At 39.5% G+C, this 14194-nt stretch overlaps 1 protein-coding gene across 1 annotated transcript in view; it reads right to left on the bottom strand.

Annotated features, from left to right (window-relative positions):
• The window catches only part of Rsbn1l (round spermatid basic protein 1 like), a 58071-nt gene that overhangs the window by 12579 nt on the left and 31298 nt on the right, over positions 1–14194 (bottom strand). Inside the window, exons 4-5 of the mRNA XM_052173101.1 lie at positions 3348–3485; positions 1073–1215 (exon numbers count right to left, since the gene is read on the bottom strand). Coding sequence (XP_052029061.1) covers positions 1073–1215; positions 3348–3485 — 281 coding nt within the window. The remainder of the gene's footprint in view (positions 1–1072; positions 1216–3347; positions 3486–14194) is intronic.

The following is a 14194-nucleotide window of genomic DNA, read 5'->3' as shown; positions in this document are numbered from 1 at the left end:
TTTATTATTTGTTAACAAAATAATGAACAAAAATCTCCATCTACCTCTCTCTCTAATAAAACTTACCTGCCAGGTGATTTTGACATGTTCTCATTAGTTTAGTAATTCTCTCCTTGGTGCATTAGTTTAAGTCTGTCCCATTTTAATGCAGTCAACCTTTGTTGTGGATTTGGTTGTTGAGATCTATTGCTCAAACAGTACTGCACTGGGTGGATGGGTTTGTCTGGAGTTACTGAGATTTCTTTCAGGCTTCTAACTTTTATGTGGCATTTAACTGTTTATCTGTTAATCTCTTAACTTTTTCTATGAGACAGGCACTCTGCCTCTATTTTCTTTAAGATAGACTATCAATGATTTATTCCAATATTATTTTATCCACGTCATATATCAAGTGGTAAATATATTCACATTTATGAGCTTTATCATCTTCTAATAACTTATTTGAGTCTTTTATTTAGGGGGTGAAGGGAGGTTTCAAGACAGGATTTCTCTATATACTCTTGGATGTGTTAGAACTCACTCTGTAGACCAGGCTGGCCTTGAACTCAGAGATGTGCCTGCCTCTGCTTCCCAAATGCAAAGGTGTGCACCACTATGCCCAGCTCTATTTGAGTCTTATGGTAATTTTCAATAACTCTACGTGCCTTGACCTTCCTCTTTTTAAACTTTAAATTCATTCTCCCCAGTGCCAGGAGCACAAATCCAGCCGAGGAAGTGAGCTGAAGGCCATTCTCCTAGGCCAGAGCACAGCGCATCCTCTGCTGTGTGTTACCTGACATCCTCCCAGACAGCAGCTTATCTTAATACAAGCTCTGAACAGCTGTTAAATTTATTGCAAAATTTCTCTGTATGAGTGACATCTTTCAACTCCTAGTTGTAATTTATTTCATTTGCTTATGTCTCATGTCTGTGTTATAAAACTGTGCTATTTTATAGCCAAGTATACTAACATGTTTGTTCTATAAACATCAGGAGTTTTCTTCAACTTATACTATAAACTTTCTTCTACAATAGACACACACATACACGCACACCAAGTCCATCCTCACTGATAAAGATGTGTACAACAAACCTTTTCCTTTTGAAGGGTGACTTTGGCATGTCAGCCACAGGGATCATTTGTTCTCCTGGACGCACCCACATGATGGGACCATCATCACTATCTTTCCGACTCTCTAATTTTAGACTAGATAGTGTTCCCCATGGCAATGTACACTAGAAATAAATAATTACATAAATTAATTATTTTCAAAATATATCTTCAAATACATATTAAAATACTACATGGAGGGATATATGGGCAGGGGCAGGAAAAATAATGTTATTATCTTATATATTATATATTATATATAATAATATTATAAAATAATATTATCTCAAAGGAAAAATTAAAAGTTGACTTGAAAGCCAATAGATGAAACAGACTGATAATTTAAAAACAAAACAAAAATACTCTCTAATACTCCCTGTAAGAATCCTTACAATGTATTAATAAATAAAAAGCTAAAATGAGATTGGAGGAAGAAAAAAATTGTTCCCTCCTTACACACAAATTCATACCTAAGTTAAACATCTGAAATGCATCCTGTATTAACACACCCCTATGTGTCCTGTGTTCTGCTTCCCCTCAGAAGAACACATTCCCATGGGCCGCCCTCCTAGAGGAGTGAGACCCTGTGGTCATCATCTGACACTCTTCTTCTCACAAGCACAGGCAAAAGCATTTTAATACACTGCCAAATAAGCAAGTGGTCTCCACAATAACCTTGAAAACAAATTTGAGTTTAAAAAAGCTAAGTGTTTCCCTTAGTCATAATCAAATACATTTTTTACACACACACACACACACACACACATACACACACACACACACACACACACACACTTGTTTAGTAGTTTCTTTTTTGGTTTTGGTTTCTCTGTAGCCCTGACTGTCCTGGGATTTGTTCTGTAAACTAGAATGGCCCCCGACTCAGAGATCCCACTGCCTCCGCCTGAGGGCCGGAATGAAACGTGAGCACCAGCACCACCTGGCAGTAGTTTCTTGAAAAGCCTGCTGGTCTTAAAGCAGAAACTAAATTGAAATTTAAAAGTGAGGGAGAATGGAGGAAGGTCACTATGATGGAATGATGGTGTTTTTTAATCACCTCATAGTCCCTTTTGAAAGAACTAATTTCTCTAGAAAGAATGCTTAAAATAAAATTGGAAGCAACCATTCTATAAAATATCACTTAACAACGATAAAGTACTTGATATGACTAGCTGGAAGAAAAAGAAACAAAGTATAAAAGCTATAAAGGAGAAAAAACCAGGATACAGTGAAAGTAAAAAGATGTATAAACACGTGAGACAGAAAATCAGTGGTGCAGAAGGGACAGCAGACGATGCCTGTGTGGTCTCGCTCCGCTGCGGACTAGGGCATACATGCCCGGGGAGTTCATGTTGACTCTGGAATTACTGACTATTAAAAAATGACCTGCTCAGTTCAGAGCTGTCTCTCAGTGGGATACCCAGGTAACCCATCGTAAGGACGCAGCAGCTCAGCAGGTAAGAGTGGGGCACAGAACTAGAGGCCTGAGTCCAATGCCCACAACTCATGCAAGTATGAAGGCGAGACGAGACTCCATATAAAAATGGAAGGAAAGATAAAAGAAGGGTGTCCACAAAGTTGTCTGCTGACAGCCACACACACATATGTGCCCGCCCACACGGACTAACAATAAATAGTGAGCAATTTCTTAAGAAATATAAGATGGACATTGATTAGAGTTTTACAGACTATAATGGGGCATGCACTCGACGTGCCAGACAACTGCACAGCTCCCCGGCTGGTTTCCCAGTGTCAGGCCACCGCCCCTCTGTTCTTCAAGTGTTTAACCAGCACCCCTCCGGCACGGCACCCCTCCTGCACGTCCTAACTCCTCCTGTGCTTACTCTACAAGACACACACAGGGGCAGTAACAGGCAATGGTATTTGCTGGTGTCCATTTAACTTTGCCATTACAGTTAAGATCAAGAAACTGCATATATATATATATATATAACACAAGATCACGGTTTTCTTCCTTTCCCCCTGATTAAATAATTTTTTTTTTAAATTATGTTGAGTGGCATGGTGCTGCAGACCTTTAACCTCAGCACTCAGGAGAGAGGCAGAGGCAAGCAGATCTCTGTGATTTGGAGACCGGTTTGGTTTATAGAGGGAATTCCAGGACAACCATGAGTACAGAGAAACCCTGTCTCAAAACAAAACAAAAATAATGGTAATTCTAAATAGCCATCCATCAGCTTCTCTACAACTGAAAACAATCCCCACCACACTTTAGAATGCCAAGACCTCCTCTTACTTTTAAAAACGGTGACGCCTCCAACATGTCAAGGAACTCGGGGAAGTAATCCCCCACTTCTTCATCAACTGCTCCCACTAAGCTTATCTGTCGCATCGGGCCGGCTCTGTAAGTACCATGAGAATACGTTCTTTTTACCTGAGTGACATGAATTTAATTAAAAGTTAGACATGAAGTGTTTGCTACTGATACAGAACAATGAATCACATCATTTCAAACTACTACAGCATACTACAGGCAAGAGAAAGACAAAAGAAGCCTGTAACAATGGTGTTTATAAATATATTTATAAATATTAATATAGTAATATATTCTTTTTATATATATTATTTAAAAAATATATACAAATATACATTTATATATATAAAACTAATCAAGCCAGCTAATTTCCATTTCTTGCTCTACACTACTCATTAAAAGAGTCAGTGCTGGGCGGTGGTGGCACACGCCTGTAATCCTAGCACTCTGGGAGGCAGAGGCAGGCAGATTTCTGAGTTCGAGGCCAGCCTGGTCTACAGAGTGAGTTCCAGGACAGCCAGGGCTCTACAGAGAAACCCTGTCTCAAAAAAACCAAATCCAAAAAACCAAAAAAAATAAATAAATAAATAAATAAATAAATAAATAAGTCAGAACCGGGCTAGTGGCACACACTTTAATCTTTGTCACACAGAGAAATCCTATCTTCAAAAACAAAAAAAGAGAAGAGTTCAAAGAAACAACATTGTATACAGAATTCACTACACCATCTCCTAATAGCAGAATAGTTGTTGTTTAATACAAATTGCTACTAAAAATATTCAGAATGACACACCTTCATTTTTCTAAAGTGACAATTGTCTAATTACCCCCATTATGACTGGTTATATATCAAAAGGCCACTAAAGATGATCTTTCATTCTGGATCAAGAATTTAACGAGAGGCCAGTTCACATTTCTATCATGAACTCTGATGAAATGGTCAAAATTCAAAGTAGGAAATCCTAAGGCACAAATTCACCTCTGCTATCAACAGCTAACTTCCGAGATCGCATAAGCTCTCATCCTGCAAGCGCAGACTGCAGAGGACAACATAATGCTCACCTCCACAAAGCACCTGCTGGCACGCTAGCCACTGTGTGACAGCCGAAGGTCCCACACAAAGCAGCCTAACCCTCAGTTCACTGGAACCTGGATTTTCAACAGTACATTAAATTTAGTACTCAAAGAATTATGATGTTTTTTAATATATAAACACCGTTTTAAAAGGGTATTTTAAGCTTCTTTCCTTAACAAACTTTGAGCAAAAATCTCAATGATCTGTTTTTCAAAGATTTCATGGCCACCATATATAGATCAACCAATCACTTGGCCCAGGACTACCCTCGTTTAAACTAAGTCTACACTGCAGGCAACCCTAGATGGGCAAGCTTTTGTGACGTTATAAAACCTATATGACGGCAGTAGCGTAGTATCAACATATGCGAAGTACCTTACTCCAACCTACAGTTTAAGAAACATAATAATAAATATTCTATTATACTAGAATAACTGACATCAGAATTGTTTTTATCATAATCAACAAGTACTAAATCTTTTATTATACTCAACATTAAGTTTATTTAAAAGTACTCCAAGTTTAACTTTCCATTATGCATTAAAAACTCTTCTCAGACTAACAAACCAAGCCCCAACTCACAAAATGTATAAATTATACTATGTTTTATAGTCAGGGTCTCATCTTTTTCTCTCCTAAAAGGTCCTATCAGCTCTATATCAGCAATTCTCAACCTGTGGGTAATGACCCCCATTCAGGGCCCCATTTCATATATTCTGCATACTACATCACAATTTATAATAATAGCAAAATAACAGTTACAAAACAGCAACAAGATAATTTTATGGTTAGGGGTCACCAAAACATGAAGTGGCACCATCACGGAAGGTTGAGAACCCTATATGAACAAAACTAAAAGTTTAAACTTGACTCTCCACCACTCTCAGGCCCTAAATGCACTAACAGCATCACAGTAGGAAACTTGGTCATGAATGTAGTTCAGTAAAGCTGTCTTTAACAAAATAAGGTTACCAATCTGAACACACCAAAATACAACACAACCCTCTGTTCAATGAGTCTGCACTCCTATCCTCGGTTTGAGATCTGCAAGTGACAAGGTTAGTCCTGAGAGATCACAAGGCTAGGGTACGCCTCGCCACTGTCCACACTGGGGTTGATTCCCACCCGGGTGGAGAGGAGGCAGCAAGGGAAGCCGGGACGAGAACTAAAATCAACTTACATGGTAAGACGCATATTCTGCAAGAGTTGTAAAATTTAACAAGGGCATTTTAGAGAGGTAATATTTCTATATCATACAGACAAATGTCCTGTGCATACATTTATTTAAATCAGAGATTTAAGTATCACCTAAGTCACTAATCAGTTTTAAACACCAATGAGTCCTTGGTATCCACATACGGAACAAAAACTCAAAAATACTAAGACATTATTAAATTATGGAAAATGAGATGTGGTCTACTTTACTACATCAAAGAATTAACAATGACTCACTAAGTAATGTATATGGTTTATCATGAGAGGAAGAAAAATGGCCTTTGAAATTTTTTTTCAGTGAGTGAATGCTTCTAAAGTAGTAAGCATAACTTGATCCAAGCTTTCCCAAAGACATGAGTCTAATTAATACACTTTAACAGCAAACTCAAATGTTACTTTTTATCCTATATGCAGCAATTAAATACCTTCATACTAAAGATACCAGTAAAGAACACTGGTGAATTTAAGGGCAATTTAGGAGATAGGGGAAATGTAAGTCTGAAAATATAAGTCAATTTAGCTAATATGTAAATGAAGATACATTATGTTTGAAAAATTTTATTTCTCTAATAAAGTAAAAAGTTGTCTTCCATGCCACTATCATATAATGTTTTTTCCACTCCACAAAAAAAAAACAAGGAGGGGGGGAGATGGCTGGATGTGGCGGTGCAAACCTTTAATCCCAGCACTTAGGAGACAGAAGCAGGCAGATCTCTATGCCTTTGAGTCCAGCCTGGTCTATACAGCAGTTTCCAGGACAGCCAAGTCTACATAATAAGATCTTTCAAAAAAAACAAAGGGGGCAGAGGCTGAGCCAGGCACAGGGCTGTAAGCCGGCACTGGGAAGGTGAACCAGAGCATTAGGAATCTCTGAGGGACGGAGGGAAAGCTGCTAACCACCACTCAAAAGACAAAGGCTAATGCACAGAAACCAGAATATTAACAACTGTAACACTCAGCCCCTGGGAGGCAATATCTGTATGTTTAAATATAAATGAACTAATCTATCACTAACAGAAAAAAAAATGGGTAAAACTTGGTAGGAGTAATAGTGCAGAAGGTAAGTTTATCATCATTCAACTGTATCAACTAATTTAACTGGAGCTGGTTGCTTCTGATGACAATGGTCATTTCACTGATTAAAATACTTTATTAATCCAACCTAAAATTAAGAAGTGCAACATTTAAACCACTATGACAAATCTATATGAAATTAGGATTAGGCAGAACAAATCATTTGAAGTCTTGACCATGATACAGTATTAACAATGATGTATTCAAGATGAAAAAGTATTTACCTCTTGGCAAAAACATACGGATGGCAAATAAACAACAAAATGAATGTGCTTTTCATAAAAATAGATGTGGTTCTTGATTTTAGTGACCCTCATTTTACTGTGACAGTGTGACATTCAAAATTTACTCACTGAAGTAAAGTTAAATAATACCACCATATTAAAATAAAACCTCAATTCTCTAAAAACTACCTATGACAGTTCCTAATATGACTGATCCAAGAAAGAAAAAGATAAGGATCAGAAACTCTCTAAATATCTAAGTATATTTAAAAGAAACATCACAAGACATGCTCATAAAACTTCCCCATTGTAGATATGTACTCCTATTTTAGGAACTGTTTTAATAGTCTTTCAGATCACATCAAAAGGATAAACCCCACAAATCTGGAATAGAGGAGGAACAGCAACAGGCAGGCACAGCTGCAGCAGCTCCAGGGCACTGTATTACATCACCAGGGCAGAAAGAGTTAAGGCATAGCACACATGTTACGTGAAGACTGCATCCTTACTAAAATCTTGGCAACTAAAACCATATATTCATTAACTAGAAAAAAAGTCCCTTATGTGGAAACCCTCGAATCCTGATAACAGATGTAATTAGCATAGTTACTTCTATTTACTTCATTAAACCATCACCTCATTAGTTTTCTGACACATTTTTTTAAATTACCAAAAAAAAAAAAAAAAACCAAAAGATTTAACTATTTGCTTCTGAATGGTTAAGTGTAATGAATTGTAAAGTTTATCTCTATAGTTCCTCTGTATTTGGGCAGGGGGTAGATAGATCTCAAAAAAGCGTAAGGACACGAATGATACACGTAGTCATATATATTTTGCAGAGATCTGTATTTACATGTTGCCATTTAGAAGACATGTAACATGAACAGATAAAAATTGCTGAGCATCTTTCTTTTTTTTTTTTTTAATGTATGTGAGTACACTGTAGCTGTCTTCAGACACACCACAAGAGGGCATCTGATCCCATTACAGATGGTTGTGAGCCACCATGAGGTTGCTGGGACTTGAACTCAGGACCTCTGGAAGAGCAGCCTGTGCTCTTAACCACTGAGCCACCTCTCCAGCCTAAAGCTGAGCATCCAGCTTAAGTCATTCAAATATGCAAATGAACCACAGGAGGACTCAGCCAGCAGAGCCCAGCAAAAGCAAGCTAGCAAGCCTCCAGCTCAGCCACGCCCCATACTGCTGAATCTAAGTCTCCCCTGAAGTCCCCCTCTAAAGAACTAGATTATCATGGCTGACCTTTGACTTCTCTCCTGTACTCTCTCTGCTTTTTAAAAAGGACTAACAATATATTTGAAATATTGGGTAAATAGAAGGAATCACTTACACTTGAACTACAAAGCCATTCACCTCTCTTCACACAATCTTAAGATAAAGAGCAATCCTTGTAACACTACATTAACACAGGGACAAAACTTCAGCCACTCTAAAAGGAGATCATGAACGGAGAGTTCCTAAGACTCAACGCTATTTTGTGTTACATAGAAAGATCACTCCAACAAGAGGGCAGAATGATGAGGAGGGGCTTTAGAATGAAAAATAGTGACATGAAACAACCTGTTATTTCCCAAAGCATGTTCTTTGAAACTAGGTTTCTATAAGTTTAGAAAATCTTTCTGCATTAGAGGTTCCCATGCATGCTAAATGTCTGAGAAGGCTCATAGCAAATGCAAAAAGTATTTTTTATTTCAAAATCTGGAGTTGTTTCAGTGTCCCTATCAACACCCCAAGACATTAAAAGGTATTCTTCTGAATAGTAACCCATAAAATACTTTTTAAAAAGACACACACATTTAAATTTGTCTATCAGTTCAACCTAAACAGGACAGGTTAAGTGCTGGAGCCAAGGGCAGCAGAGGACAGCAAAGGCCGCGGCCTCAGCACTCTCTGTTAGGGAACAGAGTACCTCACTTTAGTGAGTGGGTTGCTCATCACATTACTTGCTAAAATGTATTTGTGTTTATTTGTATGTGTTTAGTGTGTGTGTCCACAGGAAGGAAAGGGGCACTGGGGATAGGGGTTAGACTATGTGTAGACATGCCGAGGTACATGTAAGTACACACCATGGAGTCACAGGACCGACCACCCATGGGAGTTGGCTCTCCTTCAAACAATAGGTGCCAAGGATCAAGCTCAGGCTGGGCTTGGTGACATGTGCCTTTATATGGTGGTCTGAATGTGCTTGACCCAGGGAGTGCTTCTACTGGGAAGTGTGGCCTTGGTGGAGGAAGTCTGTCACTGTGGGGGTGGGCCTTGAGACCCTCCGACTAGCTGCCCAGAAGACAGTCAAGGCGTGGAACTCTCGGCTCCTCCAGCACCATGCCTGCCTGACCACTGCATGCTTCCCTCCAGGATACTAATGGACTGAACCCCAGAGCCTGTACAGCTTCAATAAAATGATGCCCTTTATAAGAGTTGCCTCGGTCATTATGTCTCCTCACAGCAATAAACCCCGAACTAAGCTGCTTCACCTGCTAAGTAATCTATCCCCCAGGCCCTGGCCATCACATTCTTACTGAGGCAATCTACCCACCATGGGACATAAAGGAAGTGCCACAAGGGGAAGCCATTCTAGGCCCTATCTAGCACATACTTGTTTTAAATCTGGCCAGACTGGCTTGCTAACATAGCTCAGGATCCTCCTGTCTCTGTGTCCCCAGCACTATAGTTATAGGAGCACTCGGCAGTCATGGGCTTTTGGGGGAAGGGGTGCAAGAGACAGAATTCAGGTCCTCATGTTTACACAGCAAGCACTTTATGGCCTAATACATCTCCTCGGCCTCATTCATTATATTTTTAAATAGCCATAAGTTCAATAAAATTCATTTTTAAAGTAATGGCAGAAAATTATACTTTCCCAATTACAGCCTCTGATACTTGCGTCTAACCGGTATCTGCAGCCTTATTGTACGATGTAACAATGCAAGCATGTTAATTTAATTTATGTATATGAGTGCTCTATTTGCATATACTCCTGCATGTCAGAAGAGAGCATCAGATCACGTTATAGATGATTATAAGCCACCACATGATTGCTGGGAATTAAACTCAGGACCTCTAGAAAAGCAGCCAGAGCTCTTAACTGCTGAGCTATCTCTCCAGCCCCCATGCACGCTCTCCTTAACCCTAGCCAACTGTCATGTTCTCTGACTGGCCCCTACCACCCTTCTTCATCCAGTCTTCTTAGCCACTGCTCATCCGCTTCTTTCTACACTCAGCTTCTGAGAACAACGTTTTAGGTCCCTGTAAGAGGCCTGTGGGACAGATGTGCCCGGCTGATTTCACTTCATGTAATACTTTAGTAAATGACAGACTTCATTTCTAGCATGTCTATATTTCTCTGTCCTTTCACTGGATGGTAAAACTGTCTCCCTTACTCAGCTATTGTAAACACTGCTAGAATACTGATCCGTGCAGATGTCTCCCTCACTTACCACGGTCTCCTTCAGAATGGGGCCGCAGAAACACACGAGGGTTTCACTGTGACATACTTAAGGAATTCCATACCACACTTTAACTAATGGCACAGCTAATAACATTTTCCCCAACAGAAGATAAGGATCTTCTTTAATCTGTTTTCAATAGTAAAGACAGAGTTGCCTTTTTTATAATAGCCATCCTATTTTTTAAGGTTTAAAAATGAATACTTTTTTTTTTTTTTGGATTTGTTTTTTTTGAGACAGGGTTTCTCTGTATAGCCCTGGCTGTCCTGGAACTCACTCTGTAGACCAGGCTGGCCTTGAATTCAGAAATTCGCCTGCCTCTGCCTCCCAGAGTGCTGGGAATACGGGCGGGCGCCACCACCGCCCAGCCAAAAATAAATACTTTTAAATTACATATTTACTTGAAGGTGGAGGAGAAATGTGCCCCAGAGCACACAAAGGGGCAGGCCAAGGCCATCCCTTCTCTCCTTAGCAGTGGGTGGTGATCAGGGTCACACTCTTGAGATTTCGTGGCAAGGGTCCTTACCCAATAAGCCATCTCTCAGGCCCTGTTCCAATCTAAATGGAGCGAGGTGGATCCATAGTTTGGAATGTGCTTCCCTGGTGATTAGTAATAAAAAGAACAATAGAATAAAAGCCCAGGAAGTGACCCATTGGTATGATCAGCTGACTGACGAACAAGGAGAAAATGTAGTATGCTGCGGCGCGGGCATCTCTTCAGCTCATGCTAGTCTTCTGGATGCCTGCAGTAGTTACAACTATCAACCCTACTTACGTGGTGAATCTTTAAAAACAGGGTTTCACCATGTAGCCCATGCTAATTCTGATGCCATGATCTTCCTGCCTCAGCCTTATGAGGGTTCAGATCACAAGCACGCCCACCACACCTAGATAAACCCTCATCTCTCTATATCCTGCTATGCAATCAATCTGAGATGAAGTTTAGATTTAAACGTGCAAAAAAAGAGAAGAAAATTCCAAATATGGCATTATCTTTGGGATAGACAAAGATTTTTAAAATTAGACACAAAATACATTAGTCATAATTGAGAAAAATTATATATTAGATTAAACTTAACTCCTAAGCATCAAAAGTCATTATGAATGATGAATCAAGACTCCGAGTGAATACTACTTGGCTGATATAAAGGTCTAATCTACAATGCATTATTCTAAGTTAGAGAAAAGCAAGGTGCAAAAATGGGCAAACTGGTGGAGCAAAACTGTATCAAAGACAGCATTTAACTATGCGGATGTTTACAAGGCGCCTGGCACCCAGGCATCAGAAAAAAAAAAATTAAACTACAGAGAGATAGTACTGTGAGTCCCACAATGGCTAAATGCAAAAAGACAGAATACTAAGTGTGACCAAAACTATGGTCCAAGTTGACAGCAATAAAAACTGGTACCAAGAGTTTTAAAAAACTGTCATTAATCTATCAAACCTAAATATCTATGTATCTTTTCATACTGATAGTCAAACGAGAGGTATACCTTAACAAAAATACATGTGCACATCAAGCACATGAACAAAAGTATACAGAGCTCTGCTATAAAAGCACCACAATAACAACAACTCAAATGCCCACTTGTAGTAAGTAATCAGGACAATTATGACACATACCTAGAATGGCATACTACCCAACAATAAGAAAACAAGCACTGCTATCTACAAGATGCAGAGCACAAGCAACATTATAAGGAAAAGGGTAACAATCTATGTATCATTAAATGAGTTCAAAATATGTAAAATTTGAGTTCAAAATACGAAAAAATGTTTGTTTTAATTCAGTATAATGGTTACCTGGACGTTTATGTGAGGGGTAGAAAATGGCTTGATGCTCATGAGCATTCACTGCTCTTTCAGAGGGTTCAAGTTGCAGCACCCACACTGCAGCTCACAGCCATGTGCATTAGCTCGAGGGAGCAAACACCCTCTTCTGACCTCCATGGGCTCTTTCACACACACAGTACACATAGACACACTCTACACACACACACACACACACACACACATGAAATCACAGTTCTGTAAAACTGTACATTTTTATGTGTTGGGGCTCTGCTGTTAGCAGAGTAGTGCTAAAGACTGGATGGAGAAGCCCTCTGGCCACTTTCAGTTTAACTGAATGGGTCTGTCCACGTCCTGAACAGTCATCTCTAAGGTGCGTACTTTTCTATGTACACTCTATCCTTCAGTAAGAGTTATGGAAAGAGGAATCAATTCCTGGAAGGGATGAGGTTAAGAAACACAGCTTTTAAAAACAGGTGTGCTATACTTCCGACAGAGGGCTTATATCCAAGATATACAAAGAATTCAAGAAGGCAGACTCCACAGAGCCAAATATCCCCCTTAAAAATGGGGTACAGAGCTAAACAAAGAATTTTCACCTGAGGAATATCGAATGGCTGAGAAGCATCTAAAGAAGTGTTCAACATCCTTAGTCATCAGGGAAATGCAAATCAAAACAACCCTGAGATTTCACCTCATACCAGTCAGAATGGCTAAGATTAAAAACTCAGGAGACAGCAGGTGTTGGTGAGGATGTGGAAAAAGAGGAACACTCCTCTACTGCTGTTGGAATTGCAAGCTGGTACAACCACTCTGGAAATCAGTCTGGTGTTTCCTCAGAAAACTGGGCATGATACTTCCGGAGGACCCCGCTATACCACTCCTGGGCATATACCCAGAGGATTCCCCAGCCTGTAATAAGGACACATGCTCCACTATGTTCATAGCAGCCCTATTTATAATAGCCAGAAGCTGGAAAGAATCCAGATGTCCCTCAACAGAAGAATGGATACAGAAAATGTGGTATATATACACAATGGAGTACATTGTGTAATGGAGCCATTAGAAACAATGAATTCATGAAATTCTTAAGACAAATGGATGGAACTGGAGAACATCATCCTAAGTAACCAGTCTCAAAAGGTAACCCAGTCTCAAAAGAACACCCATGGTATAAACTCACTGATAAATGGATATTAGTCTAGAAGCTTGGAATACCCAAGACACAATGCACATATCAAATGATGCCCAAGAAGGAAGGAGTGGCCCCTGGTCCTGGAAAGGCTTAGTGCAGCAGTGTAGGGGAATACCAGGACAGGTAAGTGGGAAGGGGTGGATGGGGGAGCAGGGAGAGGGAAAAGGGCTTATGGCAATTTCAGGGAGGGGGGATGCAGGAAAGGGAAAAATCACTTGAAATGTAAATGAAGAATATATAGAATAAAAAAAGAAAAACAAAAAAAGAAAAAAATAGGTGTGCTAAGCACGTGTAACTCCAGCAATCAGGAGGTAGGGCAAGGAATCCAGGAATTTAACTCCAGCCTTAGCTATGTGAGAGACTAGGTAGGCTACCCCCGTGTTTCCTGAGTTCCTATTTCAGAAAAAAAAACAACAAAAACAGAGCGGCTCTTTCTGGAAGAACAAGAGACTAGAAATAGAACTGACATAGGAAAGCACTCACTTTCTCCCTCCTGTGCGATCTTTCGGACTCCAGCCTCATTAACCCGGTGCTTAAGGACAGGCCAGAGGCCACTCCCATTCTAAAGACGGCAGCCTCAGTTAGCTACATTTATTTTGTTTGATTTGACTTCTCAGTTTTGATTTTTCCTAAACTCTTAATAAGAGAATATGAAATAAGATAAATGGGTTGGCTAGTAATGGATGTTCTATTGCTGCCTTATCATTCTAAAAATATTTCAATTTCAATTCTCAAATATGCTACATTAGGGAATAACCCTCATACACATACGTTAAAATTTAAATATTGT

The sequence above is a fragment of the Apodemus sylvaticus genome, chromosome 2 (assembly GCF_947179515.1).
Source record: "Apodemus sylvaticus chromosome 2, mApoSyl1.1, whole genome shotgun sequence".
In the NCBI taxonomy this organism is placed as follows: domain Eukaryota; kingdom Metazoa; phylum Chordata; class Mammalia; order Rodentia; family Muridae; genus Apodemus; species Apodemus sylvaticus.
Note: the sequence above shows the minus strand (reverse complement) of the source record. Positions and strands in the feature narration are given on the sequence as shown.